The following is a 23547-nucleotide window of genomic DNA, read 5'->3' as shown; positions in this document are numbered from 1 at the left end:
AAGTATATTCTTTCTTTTCCTTTTTGGTGGTGCTGGGTTTTGAACTGAGAATGGGTGGTTCTAATTAATCACTGTATCTGTGCACTGGCCATAGTATAAAAGCTGCATTAAGGCTTCAGTGTTTCCTCAGTGCTATCAGCAGCACAGCTGGGCCACTTTGGGTAGATGGCTGGTCTCATTCATAGTGTTTGGAATGTCACTCTCCTCCTTTAGGAGAACCCAACTAAAACTCTTTACTCAACAACTACAGGAATAAATAAAAGGAAGCTACTTGCTTATAAGCCACCTTCCTTTAATGCTGTGAAATGATTGTTTGTATGCCCCAGTTTTCTTTAGACAGTGCTTTGAAGCAAGGGGAAGTTACATATAGTCTCTGAGGTAGGGTGGTTAACCTGGCTTGCCGAAACTAAACAGAGCCCCCTGCCTAATTGTCTTAAGATTCTGTCATAGCATTAATTTTAGTTGTATGTTTCTGTGTTGCCTTCCTGCAGACCTCTCTGAAGATTGTCCCTGGTCTTAAGCTGGATGCTGTTTATTTGTTCAGTTATGATTAAGTGGTGTAAAGAGAGTTGAACATTGTTTTTCATTTTTTACTGCAGTAGTGTATGAGAGAACAAAATACAGTGGTCTCCAGCAATTGTGTTCTGATCTCTCCTTAGGAAGAGTACATGGAGAATAAGAAAGCTGCTGTGGAGTTAAAGGATATACCATCACCTCTTCATGTTGACTCTGAACTTTTCCCAGCAGTCCCACTTCCTGATAGTCATTCTCTTCAGCAACCAAAAGTACAGCTCTCAGCTGTTCCCAAAGTAAGCTGCTGTGTTCATTGCCCTAATGAACCCTCCACTTCGCCCATGCGTTTTGGTAGTGGTGGTGGCGGCAGTAGTGGAGGTTCTGGGAGCTTGATTCACACGGGCTCACTCTTAGACTCACCAAGCACCAGGACAGTCACGTGTCAAGTAGGGTCAGGGTTTGCTTTCCAGTCTGTATCTTCACTGCAGAATGCCTCTGCTAGGAGCAACTTGGTGGGCCTTGCGAGTGGCTTTCCCAGCATGTGTGTAGAGAGTAACCTACCTTCCTGCAAGCACCTACCATGTTGTGGGAAGCTCCATTTCCAGTCATGTCATAGTAACATGCACAAGCTGCATCAGTTCCCGACTCTCCAGGGCTGCACCTCTGCTGGCTATTTCCCCTGTTCTGATTTCCCAAGTGGGGCTTGTGGGCGTTTGGAAGATCGTCTTTCCCAGTCAGAGCTTACACCTCACTTGTGCACCAACTCTCTTCACCTAAATGTGGCACCTCCGGTTTGTTTAAAGGGCTCACTTTACTGTGAAGACTGTCTAAACAAGGTATGTATCTTTTATTCTTTAACCTGGGGGCAGATAATGAAGTTTGAGGTTCTATTTAGAAATGTCTTTATCTTGCCATATCTTTACTGTGCATGGGGTTGAAGATTCTTCATGGTGTAGCTCGCACTCCCTTAGCATAGCTTCGTCTGATACTGAAAGATGCAAAGGTTAAGATGAGAGACCATCTAGAAAAGTAGTGTTGTTAGGTGTGTAGCTTGTGCTTTTAGAGCCCCTGGTCACAAAAAAGCCATGTCCTACAGGACATCTTAGTTTGCCAAGTCCATGATCTCTTTCATCCTTCTCTAGGACAGAATTGGTTGAGTTCTTATAAGTTAAACTCAGCTTATACACTGGCCCTTTCATTTCTTTTTGTAATATGAGGAACGTGAAGCTTGGCACCATTTGCACTAGTATTCAAAGGAAGGTTTTTCTGCTATTTATGGGAGGTGCATGTAAAATCTCTTTCATAACAGATGCATGTCCCAGGTTGGAAACGACTGAGTATTTAAACAGGTCCCTGATCATTTCAAGTTGCTTCTTGAGATGAGACTGTGAATTGGTAGCTGGTAGTTCTGATAAAGATTTGAAAATACAATTTATCAGAGGTTATCAGGTAGGAGGAAGGTGAAAAGCTTAGAATGGTGTTTTCACTTGTATATGAATCTAAGTTCTTTATTGATGTGTCTAAAATTTCTTCCTTTAAAAAAAAAAATGTTAAAACAGCCAGCAAGAAATAATATAATTGATGATGCTAAAATCTGGCCAAATGTGCTACCTCCAAGTACTCAGCCTGCACCTCGAGCTATCCCTCTGTGTAATGGCTGTGGAACAAAAGGGATGGAGAAGGAGACCTCGTTGTTGGCAACCAGTCTAGGCCATGCTACTTCAAAATTTGGTAAATAATAGTGTAGCATTAAAGAGTGCATTTGTCTTTTTTTTTTTTTTAACGTTTATTCATTTATTTTTTTATGTGTTTGAGTGTTTTACATGCATGTATGTAAGTGTACTTATGTGTGCCTGGTGCTTGTGGAGGCCAGAAGAGGGCACTGGATCCCCCGGAACTGGAGTTACTAAAGGTTGCCAGCTACCATGTGTATTATGGGAACTGAACCCTTGTACTCTGTAAGAGCAACAAGTATTCTTGACTGCTGAGCCACCTATACAGCCTCCATTTGAGTTTTCAATATCTGACACAAATGTTGTATTTAATTGCCTATAAAGATTTCCTTGTGCATTTACATTTCAAAGTGTATGTGAGTCTTCTTTTCCCTCATTTGGCTAATATCTGTACTATTATTAGGACTTCATGTTGAGCTGTGGCTGTTTGAGACCAGAATAGGAATGTGGAGAGTGTATTGGAGAGATTAAGTGCTGTAGGAAACTTGGGGCTCACTTAGGTTGTATGTTTACTTTAATGTTTATGAAACGGTCTTTCTATATAGCCCTGGCTGTATAGACCATCCTTGCCTCGAACTCTCAGAGGTTCACCTGCTTCTGCCTCCTGAGTGCTAGGATTTAAGGCATGGGCCACCATGCTTGAACTCAGCTTAGGTTCTTAATACTCCTGAGACATATTTAGTATTTAGAAAAATTTAGTAGTGGCTGATTATTAGTAGTATTTGAAACCTTAGAGTTTGAAATCAAAATTATTTCCCTAAAAAGTAGTTACTGTGATGTTTTATCATCCTAAAACATCTCTGAAAGGTTAAAACAGATGTTAATGACATATTAGAGTAGTTTAAAGTGAGAATCAGTGCCAGTTTCACTTTGATGGTCTCTTCATGCTCTTCCATACCCAGCAGACAGCCATCATGGGTCAGCAGAGGGTAAAGTCCTACTGTTAACATAGAGTTGTTTTGGCACCACTGATTTGTAGGTTTGTTATTGAAAGTAGGAGTGGCCAGGTGGTGGTGCATGCCTTTAATTCAGCACTTGGGAGACAGAGGCAGGCTGATCTCTGAGTTTGAGGCCAGCCTGGTCTACCAAGCGAGTTCCAGGACAGCCAAGACTACACAAAGAAGCCCTGTCTTGTGTGTGTGTGTGTGTGTGTGTGTGTGTGTGCGCGCGCGCGCGCACAGTATGTCGCTGGGATATCATGGTTGCTTCTTGGGTTGGCCAGTGAAATTGTTATCTTTAAACTTCATGGCAAGCAATGACTTGATATTTCTGCTATTTAGAATGATGGGTTGTTACCTATTGCATATATTAGCTCACTGTTTTCTTTTTCACTATGTGGAACTGGAACTGGAAGTATTAATATTTTTTAAGGGTCACCAGAAGTTGCAGTCACCGGACAGGTACTGGAGGCTCTTCCCCCAATTGGCGTTTTCTGGGATATTGAAAATTGCTCAGTCCCCTCTGGCCGTTCAGCAACGACTGTTGTACAGAGAATCCGTGAGAGGTTTTTTAGAGGACACAGAGAAGCAGAGTTTATTTGTGTGTGCGACATCAGTAAAGAAAACAAGGAAGTTATTCAAGAACTAAATAATTGCCAGGTAAATTTATTTATCTATTTGTTTATTTATTTTTGTTAAGAATTGTAATCTTCTGAGTGATGGCTCATTGATTAAGAGCACTGACTGTTCTTCCAGAGATCTTGAGTCCAATTCCCAGCAACCCTATAGTGGCTCATAACCATCTATAGTGAGTTCTGATACCCTTTTCTAGCATGCAGGTTTACATGCAGACAGAACATTCATATAAATAAATAAATCTTTTAAAAAAGAATTGTAATGTAAAAAACAGAAAGAAAGAAAGAAAGAAAGAAAGAAAGAAAGAAAGAAAGAAAGAATTGTAATCTGCTGAGGGCTGGAGCAGTGGCCCAGCATTTAAGAGCACTGGCTGCTCTTCCAGAGGACTGGGGTTCAGTTCCCAGAACCATAAGATGGCTAACAACCCTCTGTAACTCCAGTTCCAGGCATCCGACAACCCTCTTCTGATCTCTGCAGGTGCCAGGCCACATATGTGATACTCACACACATAATTAAAAAAATTTTATTTATTTTTTTTTTAATTTTTTTTTTTTTAACCATTCTTCAAGACACAGGGTTTCTCTGTGTAGCCCTGGCTGGCCTGGAACTTTCTCAGTAGACCAGGCTGGCCTCGAACTCAGAGATTTGCCTGCCTCTGCCCCGCAAGTGCTGAAATTAAGGAATGTGCCACTATAGCTGGCCTGATTACCTGGGGTGTTTTCTTTAAAATTCCAATTCCAGCTTGGTTTAGTGATGTTTTACGCCGTTTTCAAATGAGAGAAAGCCACACACAGTTTTTTCTTTTTAGAATGCTGAAATTGAGACATTTGCTCTTGCAGTAAGTTGCTTGTTCCTTGGCGATGTGCACTGTAGTGGCTGTGTATGTTGTCTGCCTCAGCTTCTTTTCTGCTCTCTGAGCCAGGCATACAGCATGGATGTAGTGTTTACAATTTACAGATTAAATTGAGGCTCTAAGAAGGGAGACCACTTTCTTAGGGTTATATTGCCAATAAATGAAAGAACTGGAACAATTATTTATTTATTTATTTAGAGAGAGTTTCACCAGATAACCCTGGCTGGCCTAGAACTTGGTATGTAGGTGAGGATAGCTTTGAGTTCACAGAGATCTACCTATCTCTGTCTCCTGAGTGCTGAGATTAAAGGTGTGCATGGTGCACAGCATTATGAACTAAAATTTAAATCAAGGTTGTCTGACCTTAAAGTCTGCTGCTGTAAAGCTAGAAATAGAATCCAAATGTTTTGACTCTTGGATAAATAATACCGTTGACATTCCACGTTTCTGCTTAGAATTATGTATTCACATGTAACGTACAAATATGTATTTTTACACACACACACACACACACACACACACACACAGAGAGAGAGAGAGAGAGAGAGAGAGAGAGAAAGTCCAAATGAAAATTAATGTGGTTGAGGCACTTTGCTTTGGAGACAGCTTTGTGTAAGTCTATAGGATTTTAATAGGAGTCATTGTTTTTGCCTTCCCACGGAATGTTATTTCCTCTTCCATCTGTCATGTAGCCCCAGGTCCAGTAGGCTCCAGACAGTGAATGACATAGACGGGTGATAAAATGAACCCCACACTGTACCTTAACTATATCACATGCAGATTGTGGACAAAAATGTATCATGATGACTTAGAATTTGACTTTTTTCTTTTCCCTCTTCTTTTTTAAAAGGGGGATAAAAGAAGTTCAAAAGCAATTGGAAATGAGACTTGGGCTAATTTCTCCACTTTTTATATGGAGAACCAGTTCTGAAGTTATTGAGATCTAGTTGTAACCTCCATATTCCCAACAGTAATTGAAGAGCTTTTTTTCCTGTGTGTTATCCACTAGGTGCCAGGTGTTGTGGTGCATTTCTTTAATCCCAGCACTCTGGAGGCTGAGGCAGAAGGATCAAGAATTTAAGGCTAGCCTGGGCTACACAGTGGGACCTTGTTTTTTTTTTTTTTTTTTAAAAAAAAATGTGGACCAAGTGTGTGACAGTTTTCTAACCCTAGCTCTTGTTCAATGACCCTTTTGATAAATGATCACAGGTAACCGTTGCTCATATAAACGCTACTGCAAAGAATGCTGCTGATGATAAACTCCGTCAGAGCCTTCGAAGGTTTGCAAATACACACACTGCTCCAGCTACTGTGGTTCTTGTGTCAAGTAAGTGTCAAAGCATCTGCTGGTTTCAGCCACAATCACTGCATGGGAATTACCAGAAATGTACAAGCCAAAGAACCACAGAGGTGAACACAGGGCATACAGTGATGATTGCTGACAACTGTTTAGGGAAACAGCTGAGTCTACAGCCTGGTGTGGTGGCTCACCCCTCTGATCCCAGCATCTAGGAGGCTAGGGCAGGAGGATGAGTGCAGGGCCAGCCTGGGCTACATAGTGAGCACTTGTCTGAAAAATTTAAGAAAGAAAAAAAGAGTCTGATTGTTTATGTTTTCTGTGAGATATTGCAGGCCGGTTTATTTAAGAAAATGGTTTTTTGGGGGGAGTATTATAACTTAAAAAAATGCAAGATGAATAATTTTCAGATTTGCAACCTGCTCCCTGTTAATATTAGGAGAAAGTTATGTCTTGAGTGTGTGGTATGATTGCCCTGTCATGTTAATTCTTCACAAAAAAATGTGCTCTGTTCAAAAGGAGGAGGAGAATGGTTGAGCCAGGACTGCCTGTTTCCTTGGTCATGTCACTAGCTGTTCAGGGCTGTTTCTGTTGAATGTTTCTAATAACTTGTCATTTCTTTTCAGCTGATGTCAACTTTGCATTGGAACTCAGTGACCTGAGGCACAGGCATGGTTTTCACATCATTTTGGTCCACAAAAACCAAGCCTCTGAAGCCTTGCTGCATCATGCTAACGAGCTGATCAGATTTGAAGAGTTCATTTCTGATTTACCCCCCAGGTTACCACTGAAGATTCCTGTGAGTGGGTTTCTGTTGCCTCTGCTGGTTTCTTTTATTTTATTTATTTATTTATTTATTTATTTATTTATTTATTTATTTATATTTTTGGTTTTTTGAGACACAGGGTTTCTCTGTGTAGCTTTGTGCCTTTCCTGGAACTCACTTGGTAGCCCAGACTGGCCTCGAACTCAGAGATCCGCCTGGCTCTGCCTCCCAAGTGCTGGGATTAAAAGCGTGCGCCACCACCGCCTGGCTGCCTCTGTTGGTTTCTAGTGGTAGGTTTTAGAGGCTGAGAGACAGCCCTCAGCAAGGGGTCACCAGGTCGAGGTGCTGTTTTTTGCAAGAGGTTGATCAGAGTTTGAAATAAACTTGGAAACCTCAAATTCTTGTCTTGAATAAATATGGTAAATAAATAAATAAAATAAATAAATAAATGAATAATAATAAATAAATAAATAAATAAATAAATAAATAAATAAAATTTAGTGCTTTTCAAACTTGCCTAGAGAACCAACTTGTGTTTTTATCTCAGAGATAGGCACTTGCTATTGTCTCCAAGGTACTTTCTATCAAATGAATGAAACAGTGGAAGAGTTATAAGTTGTTTTACTTTCAGGTATTATGGGTGGAGAGCATGGTGAGAGCTCATATGCACTTGAGTGTCTGCTACAGATAAGCAGAGCAATTGTGTATCTTTCTGGCGATTTCTTCCCAAACTGCAGCAGGCTGCAGAGGCTGTGCTTTTTACAGTGTTTCTTGTCATGCATTGGTGCCATTGGATGTTGTAGTCCATACATACTAGGAGAGTGTGAACACATTCCCAGGAGCAGCATTTCTGTTAGACTTGATTTGGGTAAGGATGATTGCCACAGTGTTGAGCCATATGTACGCTGTTTGGGGAATGCTTGTGTAACTCTGAAAAAAATTCTAACAATGATGGAAAGGACCTCCAGTGTGGGTATTCCAGGAGAATGACATTCCCATACATTAAATGCATTTAAATATACAATTTAATAACTTTACAGTTCCAAGTATATTTTATAAATGGCCCTGTCCAGCCTAGTACTTGTGATATATGCCTGTAATCTCAGCATTTAGTAGTTAGCATCAGGGATATCACAAGTTCCAGGCCAACTGGGCTACATAGCTTCTGTCCAGCCAGGGCTCACTAGTGAGATCCTATCAAAAACAAGGAGAAAGGATGGCATCTTGCATCCTCCCAGGAGGAGGTAGAAGTTAGTACTTAGGAAAGAAGCAGGTTGGCAACCACAGCAAAGCAGAGGCTGGGCTCAGGTCTCCCAGCCCATCTGCTAGTCCCAGTTACTAGCAAGCCCAGGGTCTCTCCTAGTCAAAACCATGTGAGGGACCATTCACCATTGTGGATTGCAGACTTTGGTTCAAGAAATAGCCTCACAGCCTACTGCAGTCTTTTGAGCCTCTTTCTTATCTCACCATATTTGTTTTGGGGACCTGTGGCTGGAGCTGCATTACCTCCCTTCTGTAGCTATCTTGTGCTTTCTAACTAGAAATGCCATTGATATTTTGGCAGAGCTTGCTCCATGTAAGAGGCCTTATGGTTAAAAAAGATTAATTATCCAAAACATGGAGTTGTATGGGAAGCTTTCTCATTTACTAGAGTGGTAATGACAGTTTTTCTTTCCTGTTATTCAGCCCAGCCCTTTAGTAAGTTGTATTTGCCTGGGTTTTGAGTTTTAGGTGTCACAGGAAGAGTGAGATTTTGTTGATGATTGACATAACTCATGTAAAAAGGAAGTTACCAATTACAAAAGTAATGTCAGTGTGAAAACAAGAACAGTGTGCTTAGAGTACAAAACCTCAGTCCTACCCTGAGGGGGAGGGACCACTGGGTACAGTTTAGCATTGTTCTCTAAATGTTAAAAATATATAGAAATTTTAAAGTCACATGTCTTTTTTAAAGCTTAGTATCATAACTTGGATGTATTTCCATGTCCACATAGAATACTGGTACAAATTGCCCGTAATTTTAAGCATTGGGATGCTGACTGACAAGCCAGGCTGTGGTGGTGCACACCTTTAATCCCAGGAGGCAGAGGCTGGCAGATCTTAGTTTGAGACCAGCCTGGTCTACAGAGTGAATTCCAGGACAGCCAGGGCTACACAAGGAAACCCTGTCTTAAAATAGAATGAATAAACAAAAAAGAATGCTGACTGACAGCATGTCTGTGGCTGGCCCTGGATTTGTTAAAGCAGTCTGCCTATTATTGGACAAGTTTCCTACTCAGTTTTTACTGTCTGCAGCAGCTGACCCAGGCTGTCATTCTCACCTGTGGTGGCTCTGGGTCAGAAGTCACTGGCAAGGTCCTTCTTGTCCTCCAAGAAGGTGGCATTGATTCTTACTCTTATCAGTGAGAATTGTCTCTTCCTATTTAAAGAGAGTGCTCTTTAAAATATTTACCAGTATGACAGATAAAAAAGTGGTATCTGCCTATAGTTGGCCTTACTAAACCTTTTTTAGCAAATCTTTTTCTTTTGCTGTTGCCCTTGAATATCTTCATTCTCCTAGCATTTTCACAGTTCTATTCCTTTCTTTCTTTTGGAAACAAGGACCAAACCCAGGGCCTTGTGCTTTCTAGGCATGCACTCTACCCCTGAGCTAAACCCCCAAATCCTGTTTCTATATTTATTTATTTATTTTCAGTTTTTCCAGAAGGGTTTCTCTCTAGTCTTGGCTCTCCTGGAACTTGCCCTGTATACCAGGCTGGCCTCAAACTCAGGAGATCCACCTGTTTCTGCCTCCCTAGTGCTGGGATTAAAGGCGTGCGTGCCACCACTGCCTGGCCCTATTTCTTGATACATACATGCCAAGATATCTGGAAGGGTTCTGACCACAGAAGTAACCAGCTATTGACTGATATGTACAGCTCATTGTTTTTTTTTTGTTGTTGTTTGTTTTGTTTATTTTGTTTTGGATTTTTTTGTGTGTGTGGTTTTTTTTTTTTAAGTTTGTTTTTTGTTTTTTTGTTTTTGTTTTGTTTTGTTTTTCGAGACAGGGTTTCTCTGTGTAGCTTTGGGGCCTGTCCTGGAACTCGCTCTGTAGGCTCATTAGTTTTTATTTATTTATTATGTATAAAGCATGTATGACTGCAGGTCAGAAGAGGGCTCCAGATCTCATTACAGATGGCTGTGAGCCACCATGTGGTTGCTGGGAACTGAACTCAGGACCTCTGGAAGAGCAGTCAGTGCTCTTAACCTCTGAGCTATCTCTCCAGCCTGGCTCATTAGTTTTTAATATTTACTAAGTTGCACTTGCAGTTTGAAATGGTTTCCATGTGATGTCTGCCAGTTGGTGTTGACTCCCTTTTCACCCCAGGCAGCTAGTTACTGGTCTCTCGGTTGGTCTCTTCTGGACAATGTATAGAAACAGAATCACTCAGTTTATCCATGCCTAACTGATGTTTGGAAACATCATTTAGTTACACTGAATAGGTTTACCCTTTCCTGTCAGAGTTGCTGTCCCTACCTCTTGTGTGAGTTAGTTGGAAGTGGAGATCACACTTGTTCTTGTTTTGAAATTGAATGTGTGCTTTTGACTGACCCTGAAGTAACACTTTCCCTGTGCTTGCAGTGCCACACTCTGCTCTATGTTTATAACCTACCAGCTAATAAAGATGGCAAGAGCATCAGCAACAGGCTTAGGCGCTTGTCTGATAACTGTGGTGGCAAAGTGCTGAGTATCACAGGCTGCAGTGCAATTCTCCGCTTCATAAACCAAGACAGTGCAGAGCGGGCCCAGAAGCGAATGGAAAATGAAGATGTCTTTGGTAACAGGATCGTTGTGTCGTTAACTCCAAAGCATAGAGAATTCCTTGAAGCCAAGAATTCAAATGCAATTGCCGATAAAGTGAAGTCACCGAAAAAAGTTAACACAAAGTTGTGCCTCATCAAAGACACAAATGAACAGTCACCCAGTGCCAAAGCCATGCCTGGAAAAGGGTTGCAGGCAAATTCTGGATCTGCTACAAAAAACATAAACATTAAAAGTTTACAGGTAATTTTGATATCTCTTGCATTTTGAAGTTTATGATAGGTTTGGTTTCTTTCTGTGTGTCCTGTGCCTGCCAGTTCCTGTTGTGTCCTTTTGTTTTTGCTGAAACTTAGTCGCTTTACTCTCTGTATAGTATCTAACCCATCTGAGGTACTTAGGTGTTTGTTTTGGGGAGGGTTGGTTTGATTTGGTTTTTTGTTTGTTGTTTTTTTCTATGTTGTTGTTGTTTTGGGTTTTGTTTTTTTTTTTTTTTTTTTTTTTTGAGACAAGGTTTCTCTGTGTAGTTTTGGTACCTGTCCTGGATCTCGCTCTGTAGACCAGGCTGGCCTGGAGCTCACAGAGATTCACCTGGCTCTGCCTCCTGAGTGCTGGGATTAAAGGCGTGCGCCACCACCGCTTGGCTCCACTTGTGTCTTTAAAGGAATTGTGCCGAATGGAGTCAAAGACTGGCAGCAGAAACAGTGAGCACCAGCAAGGCCATGGGAGGCTGGCAGCACTACCTAATGGTAGTCTAAGTACTTCAGTGCCCACCCTGAAGAACACAGGCTTGATGGAGCCACTTTACAGAAGCAGTCAGAAGTATGTCCAGTTTTTCTTTCTTGGTCACTGCTTCTATGAAACCATGGGAGACCTGTGACATTTACAAATTCTCCCTCCTGTTAGAAAAGAGAACCTCAGTTCCTGGACTGTTGCCAGCTCTCCTGTAGAGAAGAAGGAGAGAGAGGAAACTGTCTTCCAAGTGAGCTATCCATCTGCATTCAGCAAGCTGATCGCCTCAAGGCAAGTCAGTCCTCTGCTCACCTCTCAGTCTTGGTCTCCGAGGTAAGTCCAGCTTTCTCACTCACGGGGTGAATGTGCAGCAGGAAGGTTACAGGTCACTATATTAGACACTGAGACAGATCTGCCATTTCCCCTGCCAGTCCCTCCCTGAAAGTTACCATAGCTGACATTCAGAGGCAATGCTTTCCTCCATTGTTCCCTCCTCCATTTGGAAATTGAGGTGATTCCATGTCAATAGGGAAGTACGTTAAGATGTCCTTATAGTCAGGTATAGTGGTACATACTTAGTTCCCAGCATTTGGGAAGCTGAGACAGGAGGATCACAAGCCTGGGTTACATAAATGAGTTCAAGGCCAACCTGTGTTAACTTGGTAGGGCCTTGAATAAAAACAACCAACATTTTAACACTCTTTGTGTTGAGGGAAGCCAAAATGAGATGTGCATTGGCTGCTCTTAATATGGTGCTTTGTGGGAGGCTGCTGTGAGACTTGGCAAACAGAGCTGCCACAAAGACCTGTTTTTACACTGCATTTGCTATGCAGAGCTGGTTAAGAATCACTGGAAAAGCTAGGCACAGTGGCACATGCCTTTCATCCCAGCACTTGGGAAGCAGTGATCTTAGATCTATGAGATTGAGTTCAGCTGGTCTACATACTGAATCTCAGCACAGCAAGAGCTAATTAGTGAGATCTTATCTTAGAAAAAAAATTAAATCGCTGCAGAAAGGGAATGTACAATTTCATGTAACAGTGTCACCAGAGCCTGCCCTACGTGTGATTGTAGGCCTTGTAAATCAGAGGAGGTTAAACCTTAAGTATTAGAGACTAAGTTTGTAAGACTAAAATGCCCAGAGTGGAATTTTAATTTAAGAAGGCTTCCTGCATTTTCTTCATTTTGCTTTAAATATTTCTGTGAAATAACATTTGACATTGAATAATTTTTATTGAGGTCAACTCATAGTACTTTAGACAGTAAGCCTAAATCAGCATAGGTTTAAAGTACAATCCACTGCAACACAAATAGGAAGGTCTTTTATTGGTAGTTTTAGACAAAGCCGAACTGGCAGAACCCACTGCCTAGAACTGTTCACATCTTGTGTGTTTTCTGCAGGAGTATGTCTCCAAACCTTTTAAACAGAGCCTTGCCACTTGCTTTCAACGTTGCCAATCCTAGTAGCAGTGATGACTGCCCAGACCCATTTGCAAATGGTGTTGACATCCAGGTCAGCAACGTGGACTACAGGCTGTCCCGGAAGGAGCTGCAGCAGCTCCTCCAGGAGGCCTTTTCCAGGCATGGCCAGGTACCTTCACTCTTGTTATTAGGGTAATTAGTTTGAATTTTTGGGAGTGGGTGGCATTTTTAAGACAGGATCTCAACTCTGTCGCTCAGACTAGTCTTAGGTATGTGAGATCCTTCTGCCTTAGCCTCCCAGTTGATTTGATTAAAGGCATAAGCCACAATACCCAGTTTCACTCTTTTTTTTTTTTTAAGATATAAATTAGTTATGTGGATGTGTGTGTATCTGTGTGGGTATGTGCAGATGTATGTAGTTGCCAGAGTGTCAGGTCTTTTGGAGCTAAAGTTATAGGCGGTTTTAAGCCCCCCAACATGGATGCTTTGATTGAACTTTGGTCCTCTGGAAGAGTAATCTATGTAAACTCTTAACTGCTGAGTGGTTCCTCCAGCTTCTGCTCCCCAACCACCTTTTCACTCCTGTCCTTGCTGGTTTTACCCCTGGTGGAGTTTAGTATCAACCAGAGGGTCTAATGTACACACAGAACCACAGCCAGGACATGGGTATGACTGGGCAGGTTTGAACTTTTTCCCCTTCTGTGTGTTGGAAGAAGTATAGAACACACAGTTTAGGATATCACCCCAGAGAAAATGAAGCTAGTCATGAGAAGTGCCTGTCTAATAGATAGAGGGACTAAGAGCTGCATACATCCAGAAGTACAGAAAATCTAACGCAGTGGTTCTCAACCTTCCTAATGCTGTGACCCTTTAATACAGTTCCTCATGTTGTAGTGACCACCAACCATAAAATTACTTTCATTGCTACTTAATAACTGTAATTTAACAATAGTTAGGGATTGTAATGTAAATATCTGATATACAGGATATCTGATATATGACCTCTGTGAAAGGTTCATTCAACCCCCAAAGGGTTTGTGACCCACAGGTTGAGAACTACTGGTCTAAAGGAATGTTGGCTATTTCTCATTATATTTTAATGTACCCAGTCCAGTGTTTAGGTGCAGTTTGCTAAAAAGTGCACCTTTTATAAACCTGGGATTTTGCAGAGTCACAGAAACACTGGTCTCTGATTGACATATGCCAGAGCACACAGGCAGACTGGCCAGGCTAGATCTTCTCTGAAGATCACCTGCACTCTGGTCACCTGTAGTACTTCATTCAGACAAGTTACCTCATGCAGGCCCTGACATATACTAGCATATTTCTCAATAGTTCATTCTCATTTTTTAAGATGACAAGCTCTGGGTAGATACTGGTAGTGCTCTGTTTTATTTTGTCCTATTGTAGGTCAAGAGTGTTGAGCTCAGTCCCCATACCGATTACCAGCTCAAGGCCATTGTGCAGATGGGAAACCTGCAAGAAGCAATCTGTGCAGTGACCAGCCTCCAGAGGCACAAGATTGGCAGCAAGAAGATTCTGGTCTCGCTCTCCACAGGAGCTACCAGCAAGTCACTATCTTTACTAAGGTAAAAAACAGCATCCAAGACATTCACATCAGGACATAACAACTGACTCACAAACAGTTTGAAAAATAATAAATATTTTACCACATTTCCAATCTTCTTGGATGCAGTAAAGGTTATTGTGAATTAATAGGGTTTGAAATCCACCCTCTGGCTCTTTTTCAAACTTGAACTTGGTAGGCCTTTGGGAGTGAAGTAGCATACTGTATACCCAGAACAGGTTCTAAGACTAGCACACCCCTACAGTAACGCCCAGAAGCCTGAAAAGGGTAAAGTGTTGGCAGGAGTCCTAGTGTAGAGTCTCCCTGATGACTGGGTCAGTGTGTGCTGCTTTGGCTATCCCGCTGTGGTGGGGAGCTAGTGAAATAGGATTCACTCTGAGTGTTGGAATATTAAGGACCTCTCTGATTTGTATTTGGACAGTATTTGAAGTTGTTGGTGTTTTTTGTTTTTTCCTTAGAATAAAAATAATACTCAGGTTTTTGCAGTATTTGGGGAAGTAAGAGAACTGGAGAAAAGCCCTCTAATCCTGTGGCTCCAGGCTAATCACCCTTCCAGGTTGGGCTTTTTTGTTTGTTTTTCTTTGAGTACTTTTGGTATGTTTTTTGTGAAGAGTGATGAAGATACAGTGTGCAATTACATGTCCAACCACATGCAGGAATCCCAGTTCCATACATCTAACACATAAGACACACATGGCAAGAGATAACTCAAGCTATTCTGCCTTCACTCTAAGTTAAAACCCAGTGTGTGCCCCTGCCCCTGTCCTCAGGAGACCCCATGTCTTTCTGCTGCACTGATGTGGTCCTGTTACTGAGTCCCACAGAATCCCAGGGAATGACTTGATAATCTTTCATTGACTTGTCCCTAAAATCCTTTTGATTTTCTTTTTAACTTTCCTGAAAAGTAAACTCTGACATATCAGAAACTAGGAAGTTCACTCTGCATGTACATTGTGTTAGTTTTGTGAACGTTTAAAAAACATACTTTGGCCGGGTGGTAGTGGCACACACCTTTAATCCCAGCATTTGGGAGACAGGGCAGGAGGATCTCTATGAGTTCAAGGCCAGCTTGGCCTACAGAGGGAGTTCCAGGACAGCCAGGGTTGCACAGAGAAACCCTATCTTTTGAAAAACTGAAAGAAAAAAAAGAAGAAAATATACATATACTTTGTAATATACAGGAATAGTCCCTTCTCTAACTCATGGTTTTTGTCCTACAGTGCAGAAACAATCTCTATTCTTCAGGATGCTCCCGCCTGTTGTTTGCCTCTCTTTAAATTTATAGACATCTATGAAAAGAGGTAAGTACTGCTTACTGTTCCATTGATACAGTCAGTAGTGATTGGTGACTTTATATGAAAAACTATTATGCTTACCCCTAAGGAACTTCTCACAGAGACAGTACTGACCAGATTGGAAATTTGAATCTAGCACTTTCTTTAAACTTTCATTTTTAGCAAATTTAGACTCAACTTTCTGTTTTATTGATGTGAAGAGACACTATGACCATAGTAACTCTTATAAAGGAAAACATTTAATTGGATCTGGATTACTGTTTCAGAGGTTTAGTCCATTATCCTCTTGGAGGGAAGCATGATGACACACAGGCAGGCAGGCATCGTGCTGGAGAAGGAGCTTGTGAATTCTACATCCAGATCCACAGGCAGCAAGAAGAGAGAGAGACTGGGCCTGGCTTGAGCTTCTGAAACCTCAAAGTCCACCCCCATTGACATACTTCCTCTGACAAGGCCGCATCTCCTAATAGTTCACTCCCTATGAGTTCATGAAGGTCATTTTTATTCAAACCACCACAGTTCTCAAAGCTAAGCTCTTTTATTTTGTTTTACCAACTAGTTTTATTACTCTTTGAATGGCACTTGTGAGCTTGCTCTATACTTTAGACAGGGTCTAGAATCTTCAGTGTACAGTGCACAACAGGTGTTATGAAAAGCTGAGGCACTGCAGAAAATGCAGATTTGCAAAGGGCATGGTTCTGGGTCCAAAGAGTTTGTTAGAAGGAAAGAGAAAATCTCTCAAATTCTTCTGTGAATCAAAGAGAAATGTCAGTGAAAAGGGGGTTCAGGGAAGAGAGAATGCTTTAGAGATCCAAAGGAAGGTAGCACAGGGGTGTGGCAGTTACTCCATGAGTAATGAATGAGCCGCTGCATGGATGGAGGAATGGGGGTGAGCAGAGAGGTATGGTGGTCAGAACCATCTTCAAGGAGAGGAAAAAGAGGAAGAGTTCTGCACTGGGCCAGTTCTGTGCTGATGCAGTTAGACTACAAGGAATTATGTGCCACAGAAATTTTAAGTCTCTTTGAGACCTGGTGACACGTATTGGTAATTCCAACATTTGGGAGTGGAGGTCAGGATATCAGGAGTTCACGACATACTCAGCTGTGCAAAGGACAGACTGAGATACTGTCTCAAAAACTAAGTAAATGGATGGAGGCATGGATGGGTGGACTAGAGCTTAACTCGTGGGTAGCAATCCCTTTGGAGGTCAATCAACCCTTTCACAGGGGTCAAATATTAGATATCCTGCATATCAGATATTTACATTGTGATTCATAGCAGTAGCAAAATTACAGTTATGAAGTAGCAACAAAAATAACTTAGGCTGAGGTGGGACACCACAGCATGAGGAGCTGTATTAAAGTGTCACAGAATAAGAAGGTTGAGAACCACTGGGCTAAAGAGATGGGTCAGTAGTTAGGAGGTTCTTGCAGTTGACCCAGATTCAATTTCCAGCACCCACATGGCAACTCACACCCACCTATAACTCTATATCCAGTGGATATGATGTTATTTTCTGGCCTCCAAGGGCATTGCACATATGTGGTGCATAAATGTACGTGTAGGCAAAACATGTATACACATGAAATAATTTTTTTTTTAAAGAAAGAGGAAATTCAAGTGCCTGTGGATCAGGAACAGATGACTGGTGTTGGGTAGGAAACCAAATGGCAAGGTAAAAGATAGAAAACATTTGATCTGGGAACATGGCGGGGCAGTTAAACAGGAACCAGGGGCATGAAGCTTGAGTGGGGGCACAGTAAGTGTTAGGTCTTGGACATAGAAGTTTGGGGCACTGTTGGAGTCTCGATCTAGAGAGTTGGAGTGCTATTTTGGAGGCTCTGTGAGAGAGATGTTGGCTCTGAAAGTACTGGCTGCTATTTGCTGAAGAGGCATTGTGATGGGCATGGAAGCAGATAGAGCCAGAAGAGGTGCGAGGGAGGTATAACTGGATGGAAGGCCAGGGAAGCAAGCGTGGTCCCAGTGGTGAGGGTGGTGGGATAAGGAAAGTATGTGGAAAGAGAACATGCCAGACATGGGGAATCTCGAGCTGAGAAAGCAGGGTGAGGTTTGGGGACTACTGGTGACAATCCTGAGAGACCAGTTATTTTCACTCTAAAGGAACGGAGAGTTTAGGACCAACAGTGAGAGAGCATAGAGATAATGTTTATCTCCCCCTGTGGGGAGACCCCAAAGAAGACTGATGGATGTGGGGAACTGGCAATGGAACCTGGAGAGGTAGGAAGGAATTGCTAGTACCCAGGCCAAGCTCCACCTGTGCCTAATCACACACTATCCTCATTCAGCACTGTGAGGTACAAGTTATCACAGTGTTTTAAAGACAGCAAAATTGAGGCTCAAACTGGTTGTTTATCTTGACTAAGTTTACAGAGGCTGCAGTAGAGTCAGCATGTGAACTCAAATCTGTCTGCTTCCAGAGCCTGGGCCATTATGCTCCAGCTATAGCAAATCCAAGCCAGGGTTGAGGAGTCCAGGTATAGAGGACAATGGTTCACAGTTGAGGTCAGTGTGGGTGAGAACATCTCTCAAAAGGAGTATACTTCAGAGGGCAGTGGTTGGAGTGAACAGTTGAGAGAACTCACATCTTAGACACTTGAGGTGAGGTCACTGGAGGGGGAAGGAGCTACCAAATGAGAGTACTGTTGTAGCTGGCAGGGAACCACATGGCTGCAGGATTGAATGAGCTCAGTAGTTTCATGTCACTCTTGGGGAGATGGGGAAGCCATTCTATGTTTCTTTATTTAAACAGGTCAGGTGTTTCTATGTAAGAAAACGTTTTAGAGCTGGAGAGATGGTTCAGAAGTTAAGAGCACTTACTGCTCTTCCAGAAATCTTCAGTTCAGTTCCTAGCAACGACATGGTGGCTCACAACCATCTGTAATGAGATCTGGTGCCCTTTTCTGGTGTGCAGGCATACATGCAGGCAGAACACTGTATGTATAATAAATAAATAAATAAATCTTAAAAAGAAAAAAGAAAAGTATTCTAAGATAACATCTCTTTCCTGTTCTTAGGTATGGACACAAGTTAAATGTGTCTGATTTATATAAATTAACAGACACGATTGCAATCCGTGAACAGGGAATTGGGCCGCTGGTGCGTCTCTTACCCAGCAGCCAGGCCCGCCAGAGCCCCCTAGGCTCTTCCCAGTCACATGATGGCTCCTCCACAAACTGCAGCCCAGTTCTGTTTGAAGAGTTGGAGTATCATGAACCTGTCTGCAGGCAGCACTGCTCTAATAAGAACTTCAGGTACATCAGCGCCCTCCAGAGAGTGTGAGCAAGGAATGCTTTCCACTCCTGAGAAGTGTCAGCTCACTGCTTGCTGTCTTTCCTGCAGTGAACATGAATTTGATCCAGACTCTTACAAGATTCCTTTTGTGGTCCTCTCTTTGAAAGTGTTTGCACCTCAAGTTCATAGTCTTCTCCAGACCCATGAGGGCACTGTGCCTTTGCTAAGGTGAGCCATGTTAGCCATTGGAAGTAGAGTGTTATAGGGTCATTCCTGCAGTTTGCCTACTGACTGAACCAAGGATTAGAAATAGGGCTCTGTCCTGGGGTTGAATTTTGAGAAATGGATCCCTGCACTCAATATTTCAACAAGAAACAGGGTTTATGTTGAATTTCATAAAAAACGAGGACAGTTTCTTCTCTGCAGGAAAAGGTGCATCCATATTGAAAGCTGCACAGGTGCCAATAAAGTGCATCATTTCATCTGTGTTCAGGTTCCAAGGCTGAGAGAAAATCATTCATCAGAGTACACCAGGCCACAGCCAAAGGCCAATTCTATACTTAACTCCCTACGGAACACTGCCCAGGAATTTCTAGAGCTGTTAGAATGTGTCACAGAGGCCAGTACTACAGCAGTTATTTCTTGGCAGATACAGATTAAAGCCTGCTGTTCAGCCTACACTGCCCTTTTTATTATTTTCATTTAACCTTTACCCCCTTCAGCTTTCCAGATTGCTATGCTGCGGAGTTTGGTGACCTAGAAATAATCCAAGACAGCCCCAGGGGTGTCCCTTTAGAGCACTTCATCACCTGCATTCCAGGAGTGAACATTGCCACTGCCCAGAATGGTGTCAAAGTAGTGAAGTGGATTCACAACAAGCCCCCGCCTCCCAACACTGGTAGGTGGGCAGGTGTCAGGGATTAAGGCCTAAGCTCCAACCTGTCTACAGGGAGGCCAGGAGTAAGTTGTGGTTTTGATTTCAAACAGCAGCACCATTTTCACCAAAGTGTCTCCTCTGATCTTAAAACTCCCCAGATGCTAAGGGGTTGTTAGAATCTGACTTTTGAAAATACCAGCGTTGGGCCAGCAAGATGGCTCAGAGAGTAGAAGCAGCTGCCATGAAGTTTGACAACCTGAGTTTGAGCACCAGGATCCACATGGTAGAAGCAGAGAACCAGCTTTCACAAGCTGTGCCATGCCATGAGTGCATGCACACACATACACATATTCTCTCTCTCTTTCTCTGTCTGTCTCTTTCCCTCCCTCCCTTTCTCCCCCCCCCCCCCCACACACACACTCCTTCTCCTTGGCCCTAATGTGTCTTCCATTTTAGGCTTGCACCTGTTTCCTGTACAGGAAAGGTGAGAAGGGAACTGGGAGCTTGAGTCAGCAGCTCTTGGGGAGCTCTGCAGAAGCTCCTTCCTGAATCCATCCTCTCCCTCCCTCAGTCTCAAGCTGCGTAGTACCCATGGGAGGCCCACTTTGTGTCTTGTGACATTAGTCCACAAATCCCTTTCACTTCTATAAAGATTTTTGTCTGATTTTTTTTTAACGTTTTATTTTTAGGTTTTGTATTACTATTATTATCACTACTACTACTACTAATAATAATAATTATTGGAGATAGTGTCTTACTTGTATAACCCAGGCTTATCTTGAACTCATGGATCCTCTTGCTTCAGCCTTCCCTGCCCTAATGCTAAGATTAAGGGCATTTGCCACTATTCCAGCTCAACGTAGGTTTTTTTTGTTTTTGTGAGGTGTGATGGTGCAGACCTGTTTATCATAGCATTTAGGAGACAGAAGGCTTGCTGTTCATAGTGTGGTCCAGTCCTGCTAGGGCTTCATAATGAGACTGTCTCAGGAAGAAGTAGGTAGCTAGATCTGTTTCTCAGTCTGTTTTCTGTCCTGCTCTAGTTACTGCCTCCCATAGCTTTCTGGTTAATGTTTCAGCTCCATTATTGGTTAATTCCATTCTCATGGGTCACCTGCCTGGGGCCCATCTATACTGTCTGAAAAATATTACCGATATGTCCAAATGATAAATGGATCTTTGAAATATAGCCAGTGTAGTTTGAGAAATCCTTGTTCAACTTCACTTCTGCCGTAACCCTAGAATACTCTGTGCTTTCCTTTGACACCTTTTGAGAATTAGGGGGAATAGTTTGCCTGCCTATAGTAAGATGGCCTGTTTGTTTTGTTATGTGGCGCCTGTGTGTGCAAGCTGAAACTTGAAACAGCAGCTTGCTGCATATTGAGCACACTATGTTCACTGTGTCAGTGAAATTATGCCTGAGGTCTTCGTGTTTTTTCCTTCTCCAGACCCTTGGCTTCTGCGTTCTAAAAGTCCTGTGGGTAATCCCCAGCTGATCCAGTTCAGCAGAGAAGTCATTGATTTACTGAAGAACCAACCATCTTGTATACTACCAATTAGCAATTTCATCCCTTCATACCATCACCATTTTGCAAAGCAGTGCCGGGTTTCAGATTATGGATATTCCAAGCTGATTGAGCTACTAGAAGCAGTGCCTCATGTGTTACAGGTAAAGGGTAGGAAGGGTTATTTGTTCAAAGAAAGGAGTGTTCTTCCATGACTTCAGCTGCCACAGCCAAAGACACAGACAAATAGTAACCTTATTTCTCTAAGAGCTTGCTTCAAAATGCAGGCGCCCTCCCAAGTTTTGAGGAAACTACAAATTTCCAACCTGGAAGAATTCCCTAGAGGCCTGTAGGCATTTTTCTTCCAGTGTCTATGGGCTGGTACCTTTCCAGTAGTGTTCTCTGTGATGCTCATTACAAGGGGCTGCTGTAATCATCATTTGCTTAGTACCTACCAGGGAGTTGAGGGCTCTATCCTTCATAAGTTGGACATTAGTCACTGGACTAGGGTTTAGCATTGAGTCCTATCTAGGCTGCCTGTAACTTCCCCTGATGACAGTGTTTTCATAATTTCCCACTTGTTAAAAAGGCCTGAAAAACTTTAGCTATCTTTTAGAGTTGAAATTAGTCATCCAAACTGAGCATGTGTTCTTTCTCTTTGTGCTCACATGATCATTTGAGACAATAGCACTTTGAAAACAAATGAACCTGGTCCCAGACAGCTGGGCCATTGTTCTTTTTAACTATACATGTTGAATTGTGTCCATTTCAAATTGCAAACATTGTACATAGAGGGAGATACTCTGAGAGTAACAAAAGCAAGGAAGACAGACGAGGTTGACACTACATATCTTTTGAGTTCTTCATAGTATAAGTAACCAGAACATTTCATTTTCAGATTCTTGGAATGGGCTCCAAGCGTCTGCTGACCCTTACACATAGGGCCCAAGTGAAACGATTTACTCAGAATTTACTAAAACTTCTCAAGTCCCAGGCCAGCAAGCAGGTCGTTGTGAAAGAATTCTCACAGGCTTATCATTGGTGAGTTGATGGGAAGCTTTAAAAAAAAAAAAAAAAAAAGCACATTTTTTAATGCTCTTTCTTCCCACAAGCTTTAAACAGTCCTCTTACGTCTCTGTTAAGCAGAGTTTTGTGAAGCTTGTTACTATGACAACAGTTTTACCCATCTTTACCCATTTCCCATGTTAAAACATAGGTGTTTCTCAAAGGACTGGGATGTCACAGAATATGGTGTCTGTGAGTTGATGGATATCATATCAGAGATCCCAGACACAACCATCTGCTTGTCCCAACAAGATGATGACATGGTCATTTGTATCCGCAAAAGAGGTATGTGGAGGGATGTTGTCTATCTCAGTAGTGCCTTTGTTTTTATTGTACTTTTGAGACCCAACTTCAGTGTGTAGCCAAGGCTGGTTTGGACTTAGAGTAGTACTCTGACCTCAGCCTCCGAAAGTGTTGGGATTGCAGACATGATCCTAGTCATTGATTACTTTTAAATGAAATAGTTTTTTGATTTTTGTTTTTTTTTAGGGGAGGTTGCCCTTTTCTCTCCCTTTCCATGGTTCTTAATGGTTCCCTGAGAAGTGTGGTTTGTAAAACTGCCTGGTACACAGAACCTGTGTTCTTTGGAGGAAAGGAAGCCATGTGTCCTATAAGAAAGCACACTGGTTTCTTAAGAATCTACTCAAAGGGGAGAAGAAGCTGCAACCAACACTTTGTTAAATGCTTCCCAACTGTGTGCCCCAGTTTCTAGTGTCCATGTCACCTGATGGAGACTCTGTCTTAGCTCTGAGAACTATTTCACCATGCATACTTTGGAAGAAAACAAATCATTGAAACGTGGCATTTGTCTTTTCAGTTGTTCAGTACAGTCAAGTCTGGGAAACAGACCTGTTACTTATATCATACTCCCCTGCCTTACCAGTTAGAGTGTCTTTGTGTCCCTGAGGTCACAGGTTTCCAGAGTTAAATAAAGCTTAGAGTCTTTTCCCAGTTCTCTTCTAGTGAATTTAAAATTAATAGAAATGAAGATCATTGTTTAATTTTCTTTTCTTTAATTTTGTTAAAGTTTTGATGCCTAATAGTCTTTTCTGCTGGCAACTTTGAACTGAAGATCAAATGAATAAACAAAAATGTGAATGTTCAGAAGTGTGATTTCATAGAAGTAACGTTGTATTGCTTGAAGACCTAGACCTCTGTCTGTCTTGTTCACATAGGTGTAGTGGACAGGTTTTATAAATTGTTCCTGTCTTGTAGGTGATGACACGTGTCTCTCACCTCCCACAGTAGCAACCTCACTTCTCATGATTATGCCTTGAG

General features: G+C 42.1%; 1 protein-coding gene across 5 annotated transcripts in view; it reads left to right on the top strand.

The window, feature by feature from the left end:
• The window catches only part of Marf1 (meiosis regulator and mRNA stability factor 1), a 48617-nt gene that overhangs the window by 5664 nt on the left and 19406 nt on the right, over positions 1–23547 (top strand). For 3 of the 5 annotated variants that reach the window (XM_028858407.2, XM_028858406.2, XM_037201224.1), the window contains exons 3-19: positions 660–1349; positions 2073–2244; positions 3618–3844; positions 5883–6000; positions 6597–6769; positions 10359–10781; positions 11200–11357; positions 11442–11600; positions 12669–12858; positions 14100–14278; positions 15498–15578; positions 18609–18845; positions 18934–19053; positions 19548–19723; positions 21148–21368; positions 22103–22245; positions 22421–22554. In XM_028858407.2, coding sequence (XP_028714240.1) covers positions 660–1349; positions 2073–2244; positions 3618–3844; positions 5883–6000; positions 6597–6769; positions 10359–10781; positions 11200–11357; positions 11442–11600; positions 12669–12858; positions 14100–14278; positions 15498–15578; positions 18609–18845; positions 18934–19053; positions 19548–19723; positions 21148–21368; positions 22103–22245; positions 22421–22554 — 3601 coding nt within the window. The remainder of the gene's footprint in view (positions 1–659; positions 1350–2072; positions 2245–3617; positions 3845–5882; positions 6001–6596; positions 6770–10358; positions 10782–11199; positions 11358–11441; positions 11601–12668; positions 12859–14099; positions 14279–15497; positions 15579–18608; positions 18846–18933; positions 19054–19547; positions 19724–21147; positions 21369–22102; positions 22246–22420; positions 22555–23547) is intronic. The other 2 variants (XM_028858408.2, XM_037201225.1) reach the window with 2 other exon arrangements.

This window comes from Peromyscus leucopus, chromosome 8b (genome assembly GCF_004664715.2).
Source record: "Peromyscus leucopus breed LL Stock chromosome 8b, UCI_PerLeu_2.1, whole genome shotgun sequence".
NCBI lineage: Eukaryota > Metazoa > Chordata > Mammalia > Rodentia > Cricetidae > Peromyscus > Peromyscus leucopus.
This window is presented reverse-complemented; position numbering and strand designations above follow the sequence as displayed.